At 31.9% G+C, this 13591-nt stretch overlaps 1 protein-coding gene across 3 annotated transcripts in view; it reads right to left on the reverse strand.

Moving 5' to 3' along the window:
• TUBGCP3 (tubulin gamma complex associated protein 3) overlaps window positions 1-13591 on the reverse strand; it is a 160238-nt gene that overhangs the window by 37086 nt on the left and 109561 nt on the right. For all 3 annotated transcript variants that reach the window (XM_056807509.1, XM_007501273.3, XM_056807510.1), the window contains 5 exons: window positions 9581-9691; window positions 8704-8812; window positions 5337-5526; window positions 1875-2010; window positions 1294-1362 (listed from right to left, as the gene is read on the reverse strand). In XM_056807509.1, the coding sequence (XP_056663487.1) occupies window positions 1294-1362; window positions 1875-2010; window positions 5337-5526; window positions 8704-8812; window positions 9581-9691 (615 nt within the window). The remainder of the gene's footprint in view (window positions 1-1293; window positions 1363-1874; window positions 2011-5336; window positions 5527-8703; window positions 8813-9580; window positions 9692-13591) is intronic.

Raw genomic sequence — 13591 nt, forward strand, 5'->3', positions numbered from 1 at the left:
CATCTAATTTAATATGGTATCCTTTACACTTTACAAAAATATCTAATGTATACGACCTAACATGAGTAGTTGCAATTATATTTCTTTTATATTAAACCTCAGATTCTTTTCTAAGCCTTATAGGAAAACCTATTCTCTGTTTGATTTTAGCCAGTCAAAAAATGCTATCATATGCATAGTTTGTATAAAATAAAAAAATTTATGTTATTTGAGATGAAGCACTTAACAAAAATGTAATTTAGTGCGTTATTTGGGGAAGAAAATTAAATGTTTAGAAGCTAAGCATGTTAATAAAATGAACTTAAGAATAAATAATGTTATTTTAATTATTACTTAAGACAAGTTAACAGTTCCCATTTAGGAATTTAAAGGCAGAAAAATTTCACTGATAGTCAATATTTCTTAAAACTAATATGATGGCAGTAGCACAGATGTTACTAGCTTGATTATCATTCCAGAAGGGACACTGAAATTGCTATAGCAATTCTAAAATTACAGTGTACTTAGTGATTTAAATTTTTAGAATAATAGATCAGCTTGATCACAGATCATAAGGTTCAGGGCTCTCCTAAAATTTCTAGGTACATAATCAGATGTCCAAATAATAATACTAGTATTAATTATATTATAATATAAAGTTTGGTCAAGTGAAAATATCAGACAGAATTTTTGGAACTTTTGGTTACAAGCTCAAAGATGCTAATCAATAATAATATGTTAAAGTCTCTGCAAAAAAAATAAAGAAGACCCAATTCTGCCTTTATACATCTGTAAGAAGACAACTTTACTGGTCAAACTTTTGTTCTTTGATAAGTGTTAAAAGAAATAGTACATTTCTTTATATATGGTAAAAGCACTTTGAACAATAGTACAACCATTTTCTCATCAGTTCAAATGAATACTACATATCAAATTTTATTTAAGTAGTACAAATATGATTCCCTTGAAATACATTTTATAGTTCCTTGCAAATTATCCCAAATTAGTTGCTACAGTCTAGGAATAATGGAATAAAATGAACAATCCATTTATTAAGTACTTGCTGAAATCTACAAGAGAACAAATGATTTATTTTTTAAAAGAATGTTTTTAATAATGGAGCATTTTAGCACTCATTAATCATTTAAAGACATTGAAGTTTTGGCTTAAGTGTTCATTCAATGGGTATATCCCAGATGCCAAGTAATCACTTTAATCAAAAGTTCTTAGAGTAGAAAGGCCATTTAAAAATAACAAAATATTTAGCAATCTAAGCAACTATGAGTGCTACATAAATATACAAAATGATCTTACAGTTGCAATTGGTCCATCAACATGATAGTCCAGGCTGAACACATCCCATCCAGTATCACCTGGAGATACCTAGAATGAAAAAGAAAAATAAAAAAACCACAGCTAAAGATCTTATTTATTCTCCTTAAGGAGAAGAAAATGCAAAATAGCATGTGAATCATAAAAATCATCACAATATAGGTTACAGTAGATAGGTTTGTTTTGTAAATGAGCAAGTATGGGATTAATTTCCATTTTTTTCTTCCAACAAATAAAACTATAATTAAAATATACTTCACATTATTATAAAAAAACATAGCAAACAACAAAAGTAAAAAACTAGTTATGTTGATTTTGACACAAATCAACAACTGATTTTGTTTCTGGTGATTATCATGCCTCCAGAAAATCTAATCTACCACTAAACACATCAGTTTGATGATCAATTATATTCACTGTTTTATAATAATTGCTTACCTCTCAAAATGCCTTAAATATCAATAAAAGCATCATATGCAATGTTTTGTTTTAGCACAAAATTAATATTGAAAAAGTTTTGTAACTGGTGCATATCATTTTAAATAGGGACAAGGTTAAATTACCTCCAGAAGTCTAACATCCAGTCGTTTAAGAATTTCAGGACTGTCAAACTGTGCATTAGTTGCCCTGACAGCAGTTTCAAGAATTCCTGTCAAGTTATGCTGATACAAAGTGGTAGCTGGACGGACAAGCTCTGGTCTGACAGATAAAAAAGACACATTTAAAGAAATAATTAGGCACCTAAAAAGTATTTTGATCACCTAAAAAGTATTTTGATAACTAGAGCATCACATCACAGGATAAATTTACCCGGTTTTAAGATATCTCCAATTATTTCAAACATTATCACCAAAATCTACTCCCAATCCTTGACATACCCTCAAAACAAATTTAATTTTAATTCACTTTGAATAGTCAAATATCAACCCTCAAATGGCTGCAAAATGCTCCATTATAAGATGCCTATATTTTCAAATGCTTACTCAGTGTGTGTGTGTGTGTGTGTGTGTGTGTGTATATGTATATATATACATATATATATATATATATTCCCAAATCAGTGAAATAACATTTTTACTTATAACAATTCATTAATTCAATAAGGATTTATTAAGCACTTAATGTGTATGTAATTTGGCATAGATTAAAAAACTTATGAAATCTTTAACTCAATTATAAACATATATTTTCAATTACATAAGGCCAACAGGAACTAATTTGTTTACCAACATACATATATAAATACATAGATTTTAAAAATATAGGTTTTTATCATACATACACACAAACATCTATGACGAGACAAAAAAGAAGAGTTAACTAGTCAATTCATCTATAATGTTTCAGAAAGATCAAATTATAAGTCTCAAATTTCCCTTAAAAAGTTCAAAAACATAGGTAGAAAGAAATTTAATTACTTTAGTAATAATGAATTTATTTTATGGATCTAGTTTGTAGTAAATGCTTCTTAAGTTGGTTAGTTAACACAAAGGGCTTTTGTCATGGCCATGTTATTCAAATTCCAAATGATTCATTCTCTCTGTCTCTCTGTCTGTCTGTCTGTCTCTCTCTCTCTCTATATATATATAGATATATCTAGATCTAGATATAGATATATATCTAGATCTAGATCTAGATCTAGATCTAGATCTAGATCTAGATATAGATATAGATATAGATATGAGATAGCTGGTTGGCACAACAAATTGAACACTGGGCCTAGAGCCCTGAATTCAAATTTGGCCTTGGACATTGACTACTTGCATGAGTTTGGGCAAGTCACCTAACCTTTGTTGGAGGAAGCAAACAAAATCTATAAAACGAAAATAATAATAGTATCTATCTCTCAGGGCTGTTGTGAGGATCAAATGGGACACTAATTTTAAGAGCTTAGCATAGTGCCTGGCACACAGTAAATGCTATATAAATGTTAGTAATTATTATTATTACTATTATTCTTATGCTACTAAGTGGTGCAATGGGCAGAGTGCCAGACCTAGAGTTAGAAAGACACAGCTATCTGAGTTGAAATTTGGATTCAGATCCTTTCAAGATATGTTAACAATAATATGCAAAAGACAGAATGACTGAGGGAACAAAGGTTTGCTCTTCTAAGCATATTTATATGTTTAACCATGCATACCAATTGCCCAACAAATTGGGACCAGGTCTCTTCCTTAGGTCAAGGCTGGACCCCACATACGGGGGAGACAGATTTTACTAAAGTAAACACAATAAATTAAATAAAACTAATTAATTAAAATAATACATTAGGTAATCTGGTTTCTAATTGGAAGATTAGGGACTTTCCAAACCGGGAGAGGGAGAGTGAATAGGTACAATACTCTGAATTCAGGAAAGGAGACGTACCATTTCTTCCTTCCAAGTATCTATAAACAATCAAAGAATATGGAAATCAATAATCAATGTGGCCAGTTTTTAGATAAAGCATATTGGTTGCTTGAGATGTGTACTTATGAGAAAACTCCTCACATCAATCTTAGAATCTGATTGCCTTTCTGGTCAACATAACAGCAGTACTGGTAGTTCAGTTTCCCAAACACACAGGGGTAAATCCAAACAATGCAATAAGGGGTTCTCCCAACTCCAACAACTGAATAAACTTTTCTTACAGGACAGAATTCAGAGTAGGCCCATAATTGAAAAGAAAGGAAACTGAGCTAGCTCCAGAATTGAGTGACAAGATAAGAGTTGGTGTAATTCACTCAGTTCCTTCAATTAACCACTTACTGTACTAATCCCCTCTCACACAACCTTGAGCAAGTCATTTAATCCTGTTTGCCTCAGTTCTTTAGCTAAAAAATGAGATGAAAATAAAATACAAAAATAAAATGAAATAGCAAACTCCAGTATCTTTCCCAAGAAAACACAAAAAGTCAGACACAATTGAAATGACTAGACAACAATTATCAGTAGCGGCAGCAATTAGTTCTCCTAGAGCACCCAAATAAAATGTATAATGACTATGATCTTCATTCTAGGTACAATCTGAATATATGAGTACCCTCCATAGTGAAGGTTGTTTCTAGAAACATGAAAAACTCCTGTAATGATTCAGTCATACATACTAGCTTCCAGATTAAAAATATTGCCCTGGAACCAAAGTTGCCAAGTAGAACATCAATATGCTAGAAGTGGTTAGTATTGTTTAATATCAAATTATTGATGCAAATTAAAAACCAGAAATGTAGCTTTAAAAACTTACCTAATTTCCCTTTTCTGGTATGTTTGGTGATGAACTAAAGGTAAAATTAACTCTGCATTTATATCACAATTCTATAATTTTTTTTTACATTTACATGTTGCCTTTTTTAAAAAAAAATCTTACTTTCTATTTAGGATCAATATTACATATTGGTTTGAAGGCAGATAAACCAGGGAACAGAGATTAAGTGACTTGCCCACAGCCACACAACTAGGAAGTATCTGAAGCCATATCTGAACCCAGAACCTCCCATCTCCAGGCCTGGCTCTCAATCCACGGAGTCACCTAGCTGCCCCCATATATGCTGCTTTTATCTGTGTACATGTTGCTTCCCTCAGTGGAATCTACACTTTTATTCTTGAATGTGTTACTTCCTTTAGTAAAATGGAAAAATAAAGATAGGAACTGTTTCATTTTTGCCTCTGCATCCCTAGCATTAATATAGTGTCTGGAGTGCCTGTAATATAGCAGGTACTCCATAACTGACTGCTGACTTGGACACTGAAATGTATTTATATGCTGAAACAGTAAAATTAAGATCCCCAACATCACCCCCACAATTTTATTTTGGCAACCATCAAAAAGACAATAAGGTAGTTTCTACAATTCTGTTTTTATGTATTTAATTTTGTTTTAAAATATGCCTTCCATAAAGCTAAATCATTGAGTTTTTCTCATAATTATAGTTAATTTTTTTTATAAGCAAGTCATGAGTTGCACTAAAAGTTGTCTTTTAAAATACATTTTTTCTATCCAAATGTTTAGAAGCATGAGAAATATGTATTCATATTTTTCTTACTTAAGCAAATCCATTAAGTGCCTTATGAAATCTCCTTGACCAAGAAGCAAATATCGCCGCATAGCCTGCATGTGCTCCAATAAACTGTACTTTTTATTAAGAACGTCCAACAAGTATTTGCTGGTCTCAAAATAAGCTGCATCAATTTTCCCCTGAAATGCATTTTCCAGATCTGTGAATAAGTCTGCAGCTATAATACAAAAAAGAAAAGTACATATATATTTTAACTCCATTTTAAATAAGGAAACGAAAAAGGTATATACATATATATACACACACACGCATATCAATACTGAAATTTATAAAAATTCTTTTTTTTTTCCAATCTGAAATGCCATTAGTTCAAAACAATAAAAAGAATCATAGCCATGTTATCATTATCAAATAGAATCACTGGTCATTTTCAAAAATCTAACACCTATTTGAATTTAAAGCAAACACAAAAACAGATGATCAGTACCCAATAATCAGAACTCAATGTTACTTGAAATCAGATATTATAGTTCAAATAATATTCTCTGAAAAATACGCATACTGATTTCATTAAAAATAACTTGCTAAATCAAAGTATATACCATTTTCCACTTGTTTACTTGGATTTACGTTTTGGGGTTTTGGTTTTATAAGATTACTCACATATAAAAATGAACAATATGAAAATATGTTTTACATGATAACACATGTATAACCCTGATCAAATCTCCTGCCAGCACTGGGTTGGGGAAGGGCAATGAGGGAGGGAGATAAGTTTGATCATATTACTTAGGAAAATTTGTGTAGAAATTCAGTGTTACATATAACTGGTAAAAAGTAAAAAATGCATTTTTATAAAATACAAAGTGACATGTTACTGTTCTGTTTCTAATTCTATTTAAGAACCCAAAGGATGGTGGAATAAGGTATTTACCTATATGTCGTCATTCCAATGAAAATTAATCTCATAATAACAGCATTATAAACTCCAGCTACTATAAGTTAAGTGTTACTTCTAAATTCTGCTATTACAGGTTCTACAAAATTAAAGGACACTATTTGGGAATTAAACAAAGTTATATCAGGAAAATTCAGGGTTAATTAAAATACATTTTATTTTTTAAACTAAGAAATCCTCATACATTTTGTCTTTATAATAATCTAATCCCTTTCTTGCTTTATTTTTCATTTTAAGGAATATAAATACAAAAAAAGAAAGGTTTGAGTCCCTAGATTTTCAAAATAACCAGATTCAAAAGTGGGGCGGGGGTGGTTTGACAGTGACAAAAACTGGCAATAACCAAAGATTCTAAGGGATATTAATCTTTAAGTGTTTGGTTTAGTCAACAATTTAAATCAATAAAAATTTAATTCAACAGATATTTATTAAGTAACTTCTACAAAACATTATGCCACATGTGCTGGAAACACAAAGCAGATGTAAAACATGGTCCTGTCCATAAGGAGCAGACAATAGAAAGGACAAAATTTTACACAAATAGCTATAATACACAACAGAAGGCAATAAATACAAAGGAAAGGTACAAGCAGAAGGGGTCATAAAGGTTGCTTAGAAAAGAGGGTACCTAAATTTCAACATGTAGAAATAAACAAGTAGAGGATGGAGGAGAATAGAAAATTTCCTTCCAAACTGAGGGAATGACATGAGCTAATGCAGAGAAAGGAGAAGGTCAGGCTGAGGAGGAACTAGAAAACAGTTGGGTTTAACTGTAATACTGAATATACCAAAAGGAAGAAGTAAATATCTATTTAGCTGAAGAAAGTATGGAAACAGCTATAAATACCAGTATGCAGAGTTTATTTAGTAAGCAATGGATAAATATTGAAGGCTGTTAAGTAGAAGAAAAAAAATACAGTTCATTAGGGACATTTTTCCAACAGCAACATAAAGGATGAACTGAAAAAGAAGTTACTAGTAATATGAAGACCAATAAAAATCACTCAGTAAGTATTCATGAAACCTTTGTTTTGGGTCAGGCATTATGCTAGGTAATGGGAGATAAAAGTACAAAGAATGAAACAACCCCTACTCAAAAGAAGTTTACATTCTAATGGGGAGACAAGTACATATAGAAAAATATACAACATAAAGGGACAAAATACAAACATATACAATAATTAAATATATGGAAGTTTGGAAAAGAAGTGAGCAATTGAGGGAATCAGGAAAGGTATCTTGTGTAAGGCAGAACTTGATCTTTCTTGAAGGAGAAAAACTATGAGACAGGAGATTTAAAAAAATGATTTCTAGTTATTTGGCATGGCCTCTACAAAATACTTGGAGATAAAAGAGATGGAGTGTCAAGCATGAGGAACAAAAGTGGTCAGTTTTGCTGGATCAACCAGTGTCAGAGGGGAAGTAATACTCAAAGAGGTTAGAAATACAGCTTAGAGATAGTATGGGAAGAGTTTAAAAAACTAAATAGCAACACTTTCATTTTATACTAGAGGGAATAAAAAAATAACTAGAGGTGATTCATTAGGGGAGTTACAAGGGCAGATCTCTGCTCAAGGACAATGATTTTGGCAGCAGTATCTAGAATATACTATAAAGACAAGGCAAAGAGAGCAATTAGGAGGCTGTTGGAATAACATAAGTAAGAGGTGATCAGAGAAAATACATAAGCACATATATGAATATTTGTTTAAATTTATTTCCATTTTTAAGATGAAAAAATATAAGGGGTAATTGAAAGGGCACTGGTGTAGGGCTCAGGAATCATAGATTCTAGTTCTAGTTCTACCACTGGTCTTGATGTATGGCACTCATTTAACCTTTATTTCCAAATGTATAAAACAATGGCAGTGGATTAGTTTTCTATGGTCATTCAAGTTGAAGATGTTCCCGAGAAAGTTTACAAAGCAAAAAAAGAAAAGAAGATCAAGGTCATGGGGGGAAAACCCACAGTTAGGGAATGTAACATGAATGATAACTGTGCAAAGGAGATTGAAGAATGGTCAGACAAGTCAGAGACCAAAAAGAAAATAATATCACATAACCCAAAGAGAAGAGATCATCTAACAGGAGAGGTGATCAAGAGTCAAATGCTGCTAAATTCATGACAGAGAGAATTTGTCTTGGCAGATAAGTTATGATTTGCTTTGATAATTATACCAAGAAAAGAAATGACTATGAATTATCCAAAACAGGATCAACTGCCAAACTTTTTAAAAGTCTAAACATAAATTTGTATAACTGTCTATAAATAAAATACGTAGTCACAAAATGTTTTTAAAGTTATGAAAAGGGGGGGAAAACACTGTATCCAGACTGTGGTTAATGACAATTTTAAGGAATATTTCTAATCTCAGGATTTCAGAAACAAACTCAATAGCTGTTAACTGAATAGTTTTAATGTCCAAATCATCATACCATCTTTTGGAGACTCTGTGGACTTTGTCACAGCTATCATCTTTGCAGTTGGTGTTTGATCATGACAGACTTGATGCAAAAAATTAATAGATTTTCCTATCAGAAGAACCTAAGGAAGGACAAAAAACCTTGTGGTTATCTTAGTGGAAATTGTAATAATCCCCCAAATCACATGTGCACACACATGATATTCCAAGTCTTAGCACAGTTTTATTTACACTTAAAATTGTACCAAGGCATTCAAGATATTATATACTCATTTATGTATATATATGTATATCCTCACACGCATATAGATATATACTATATAGAGAGAACATATATAAAATATGTATAATATATAAACAAAGCACAAACTTACTCATGTAAAAACCTAATACAAGGCTAGAAGAATTGTTTTTGTAACACTTTAAGATTTCATTGGAACTCCCAATAGGCATTCTCCCAATGCAGGAGGGTTATTGCTCTACAATTTTAGACTTTAAAAAGTTAGCCAGGATCATTAATAGGAAACCAGTGACACAATCAAAATGTCTGAGAGGCAGGACTTCAACTGAAGCCTTCTGACTCCATAGTCAACTATAAATTATTCCATGCTTCTTGTCTTCTTGTCTTATTGTATTAGTGATTTTTTAAAAAAAGATGACTAATATTCTATAATGTTTAAAAAAAGGCTGGTTTACAAGGCATTCACAATATTATTCAGTGGCTATCATTTAAAAAAATTAAATATCTGGGAAAATAAGTGCTTTCTCTGTAATGCAATCTACTTTTTTTTTTTAAACCACCTTTCAATTCATACGATTAGTCTAAGTATAAAAAGCAACAAAGCATTACTATGAAACATTAAGTAAAAGTAAAGGTCTTTTTTTCTTACCTTTCTGGACTGGTCCATTGTAATAAAAGAAGGAATCATTGATTTTCTTAAAGTATATTTGTCATGCCATAGTCTATCAGTTTTCACTGTAGGATCTGAGGCAACAAAAAACTGAAAGGAAAAGTGGGAAAAACAGACATCATTTTAAAAACTAAGACATAATATTATTTAGAGGAAAACTATGACTGTCTAGAACACCATTCTAGTTAACCATTATTTCTAAATAGTTTAAAGTTTATACTTTAAGTAACAACACTTTTTAAATATGTTAAACATTTTGGATAGAAATATTCCTAAAGGATAGTACACATTTCCTCACATTCCTAAAATTACATTTCTGCACATAACTGAGTCTTTACTTCTCTCTGGATTGTTGTTATAATTTGTTATTGTACTGCAATATAATAGTGATGGTCTCAAAACCTCTTGAGATATATACATGCCCTTTTTTTTTTTCAGATGTGTCCACTTAAATTTGACTGAGTTAATACTACTGTTGGTTATCACCCGTCATTGGACCAGAGTGTCTGCCTAAAACCGGCCTTTCTCTTTTTTATGAGGCAATTCTAATCTGTCTGAATTTGGTTTGAAGATAAGCTTGTAAGAAGTATGTATCAAGACACTGTTAGGGTCTACAAATAAAGTGCCTGAGCATCACCTACATTTTATTGGTTTATCTCACACTCCTCCTTTTTCCATATTTTATGTGCCAGCCAAATCAGAATATTCATGATTATCATAACTGATTCCATATTATAATAATTAATCAGTAATTAAACAAACTTTTCAGTATTGTTATATCCTGTCAGGAAATCTGACTCTGATACACGTGCAGGAGATATATTGGAGGATCCTCTATCAATTTAAATATTTTTTAATAGTCAATAATAACAGTGGATCTTAATTTAAATCTTTTAATAATCAATAATAAAGAGAATGGCTCTTGCATTATCCACACTTTTTAGTCAATTTTATATCTGGAAAGAGAAAGTGGAATATTGGATACAGTGTCTGGATTCAGAGCCTAGAAACAGGAAGCCTCACCTTCCTTAATTCAAAGGTGGCCTCAGACCCTTACTAGCTGAGTGACCATTGAGAAAGTCACCTAACTATTTGCCTCAGTTTACTCATCTGTAAAATGAGCCAGAGAAGGAAATCACTCTAGAATCTTTGCCAAGAAAATCCTAAATGGGGTCAGAAAAAGTAAAACATAACTAAAACAACAAAAAAGAAAAAGTACTTAGTTCTCTACTTGTTTTTTCCAAAACATTCATTTAAAAAATGCCCTCTCTAATAGCACTTAGAAAGCATTTGATAAATGCTTGTTGAATTGAAAGCACCTTAATATACAGTCAGAATCAAGTCTAAATTAATATCTATGCTTATATTTACTTCAAATATATATTTTAGAAATTATAACCTGACTAAATCCTAAGTGATATAATGTCAATGTAGTCACTCCAATGCCAATTTTATTTCATGATTTTACATTTTTATTGTTCTTGTTATTAAAGAGACAAAAAGGGTGGGGTAAGGTAGATTACTAAGGAATCATAACAAGTGGTATCATTATTCATATACTAGGAATGAGCATATCTAGTACAAAAGAGGAGTTTCTTTGCTGGATATCTACCTACAAATGAAATTAAAGAAACTTTAAAAATCAAATTCAACTACAGAGAAATCTATATCTAAGAAAGCAATACAAAAACAGACAAGGGTTAAAAAGGCAGAAAATTATGTTAAATTTCAAAGTCCCAAGGTGAGCTTTATGATATTTACCATTCTATTTGTATAGGTTTCTTTTTGCCTACTTGATCAGGCTTTGTTTACCCTGGGACCAATAGATTTATGTTTCCTATATTAAGTATTGCCATTTTTTCATATACTATTATTAACTTTAGTACAGATCAACCTCAGGCTAAAAATTACTAATTTTAACATGCGATGAAATCAACAAAATCCACACTGATTTTCACAATGAGTGTTCAAAACTTCGTTATCCAATTTTTTTTACCTTCTTTCAAATTTCCTTAAACTAGATAAAGAACTAGCAGTCCACAAAATATTTCTTGGTTTTATTATCTATTTAAGCATTTTAATATGGGTGCTCTAATCAGCTGTGTGACAATGGCTTTATCTCCTTGGATTTCCATTTCTTCATCTGTCAAGAGAGGGTATTAATGATTCAAGGTTCCTTCCAATTCTGATATTACAAATCCAACTTTTACAAAATACATATAACATATGCTCATAAATATATCTATAGCATCTCATCATCTATTCCTAAAATACAAAAGAAAAAAATGAACCAAGGAAGAGAAAAATTCATCTTTTATCCTTTTACACAAAGAAAAACCTCAAAGGATTAAAAAAAAAAGAAAATCCTAAACAGAAAAAGTCCTCAGAACTAGTATATAGATTAATGCTAAAAAATAGTGGCCATATATATAGGCAAAGTTTTACAAATAAAATACAACTTTTAGCAACATATTTCTTAGTTGGGATATTATCAGTTTATACAAATATCCAGTTATCACAGAATTTGAAGTTTGAAGGGAACTTAGAGAGCACCTAATCCAATCCTCTAATTTTACTGATGAGCAACTAGTGATTGAGAGGCATTAAGCAAAGGGCCAAAGGTCCCACAGGTAACAAAGTATGTAATAGGCCCTCTGGTTCCAAAGGCAATGCTTAGTAGACTATATTAAAGCAGGTAGGCAAAAACATTTTAAAATGGAAAGGACTCTAAAAGGCCCTATTTGTTCCAAAACATGCCCCCCCACTACCTTTCCATAGTGCTATTCTCCCCTGCATGGTCTCAAATACTCTTGAACAGTTTTCACTCCAGTTAAATGAAGCTAGGTCACGTTGTTGGCCCAAAATACTTCCATTTGGGAAATCATAATTGCTAGGTTGCCTACTTTAACTATGTCCCCTCCTAATACTTTTACCCTTTTCTAAAATCCCCCATATCTATACTCTACCTCGCTAGAAACTTCCAACTCCCTAGCTAATTGGAGCCTTATCTGCCTATTATATGAGAGATAAGAAATCAGCAAGAAGCACAGAAGATCACATCCCTTCCTCAGTCACAGGGCCCTCTTCCACATTATGGAATGACCCTGTTGTACAGGACTAGCCCAAGCCTGATTGTACTAAACTAGGAAGGAGTATCAAGAACCTGTTCTAACTTGGGTGACAAGTCCACAGGAAATTTCTCACATGATGACTGTCTGTCATAGGCTCAAGATTATTTTACCTAAGGTCTAGACCAGAAGTTCTTAACCTGGAATCTGTGAACTTGTATTTTTCTTTAACTGCATTTGAATATAATTTGTTTCCTTAATAGTCTAATGTATTTTGTTTTATTCATCTAAAAATGGTATTCTAAGGAGCCTTTAGGTATTATCAGATTGCCAACAAGAAAAAAAAACTGTCTGGTTTAGATTTATGTACATATTTACACTGTACAACCTCAATGAAGATCCAGTTGTATCCTCTCAATTGACTGTGCCCCATTTGACTATAGGCTTCCTTCTTTCCTTGACCTCTTTCCTTTAATCCAATCAGGTGTCATAAATTAAAAGCCTTACTTCAGGTATAATAAAATATACACATAACAAAGAACTAATGCTTTAGCACCTGTGGCCTGGTCTAGTTCTCCTGGGGAAATCTCTATAAACATCCAAGAATGGCTCCAATGAACTAGGATGATAACTGTTTCCAAGAGCCTACTGTTCAAGTACATCGTCCTTAGTCTTTTCTAATTAACAAGCTAATTTTCAAGATTATGGAGTTAGCATTTTAGCCCAGAGAACATGTCTTCAAGAGTTGTGGGCACAGAGTATTGGCATATGAAGACAAAGACCAATTTCAGCATGAGCATAATAAGGGATAAGGTTTTTTTTTAAACCCTTACTTTCCATCTTAGAATCAATACTTTTTATTGATTCTACAGCAGAAGTAGTGTGTGAGGTGCTCAGGGAGGAATAATATCTTTGGTATGGA

This window comes from Monodelphis domestica, chromosome 8 (genome assembly GCF_027887165.1).
Source record: "Monodelphis domestica isolate mMonDom1 chromosome 8, mMonDom1.pri, whole genome shotgun sequence".
Taxonomy (NCBI): domain Eukaryota; kingdom Metazoa; phylum Chordata; class Mammalia; order Didelphimorphia; family Didelphidae; genus Monodelphis; species Monodelphis domestica.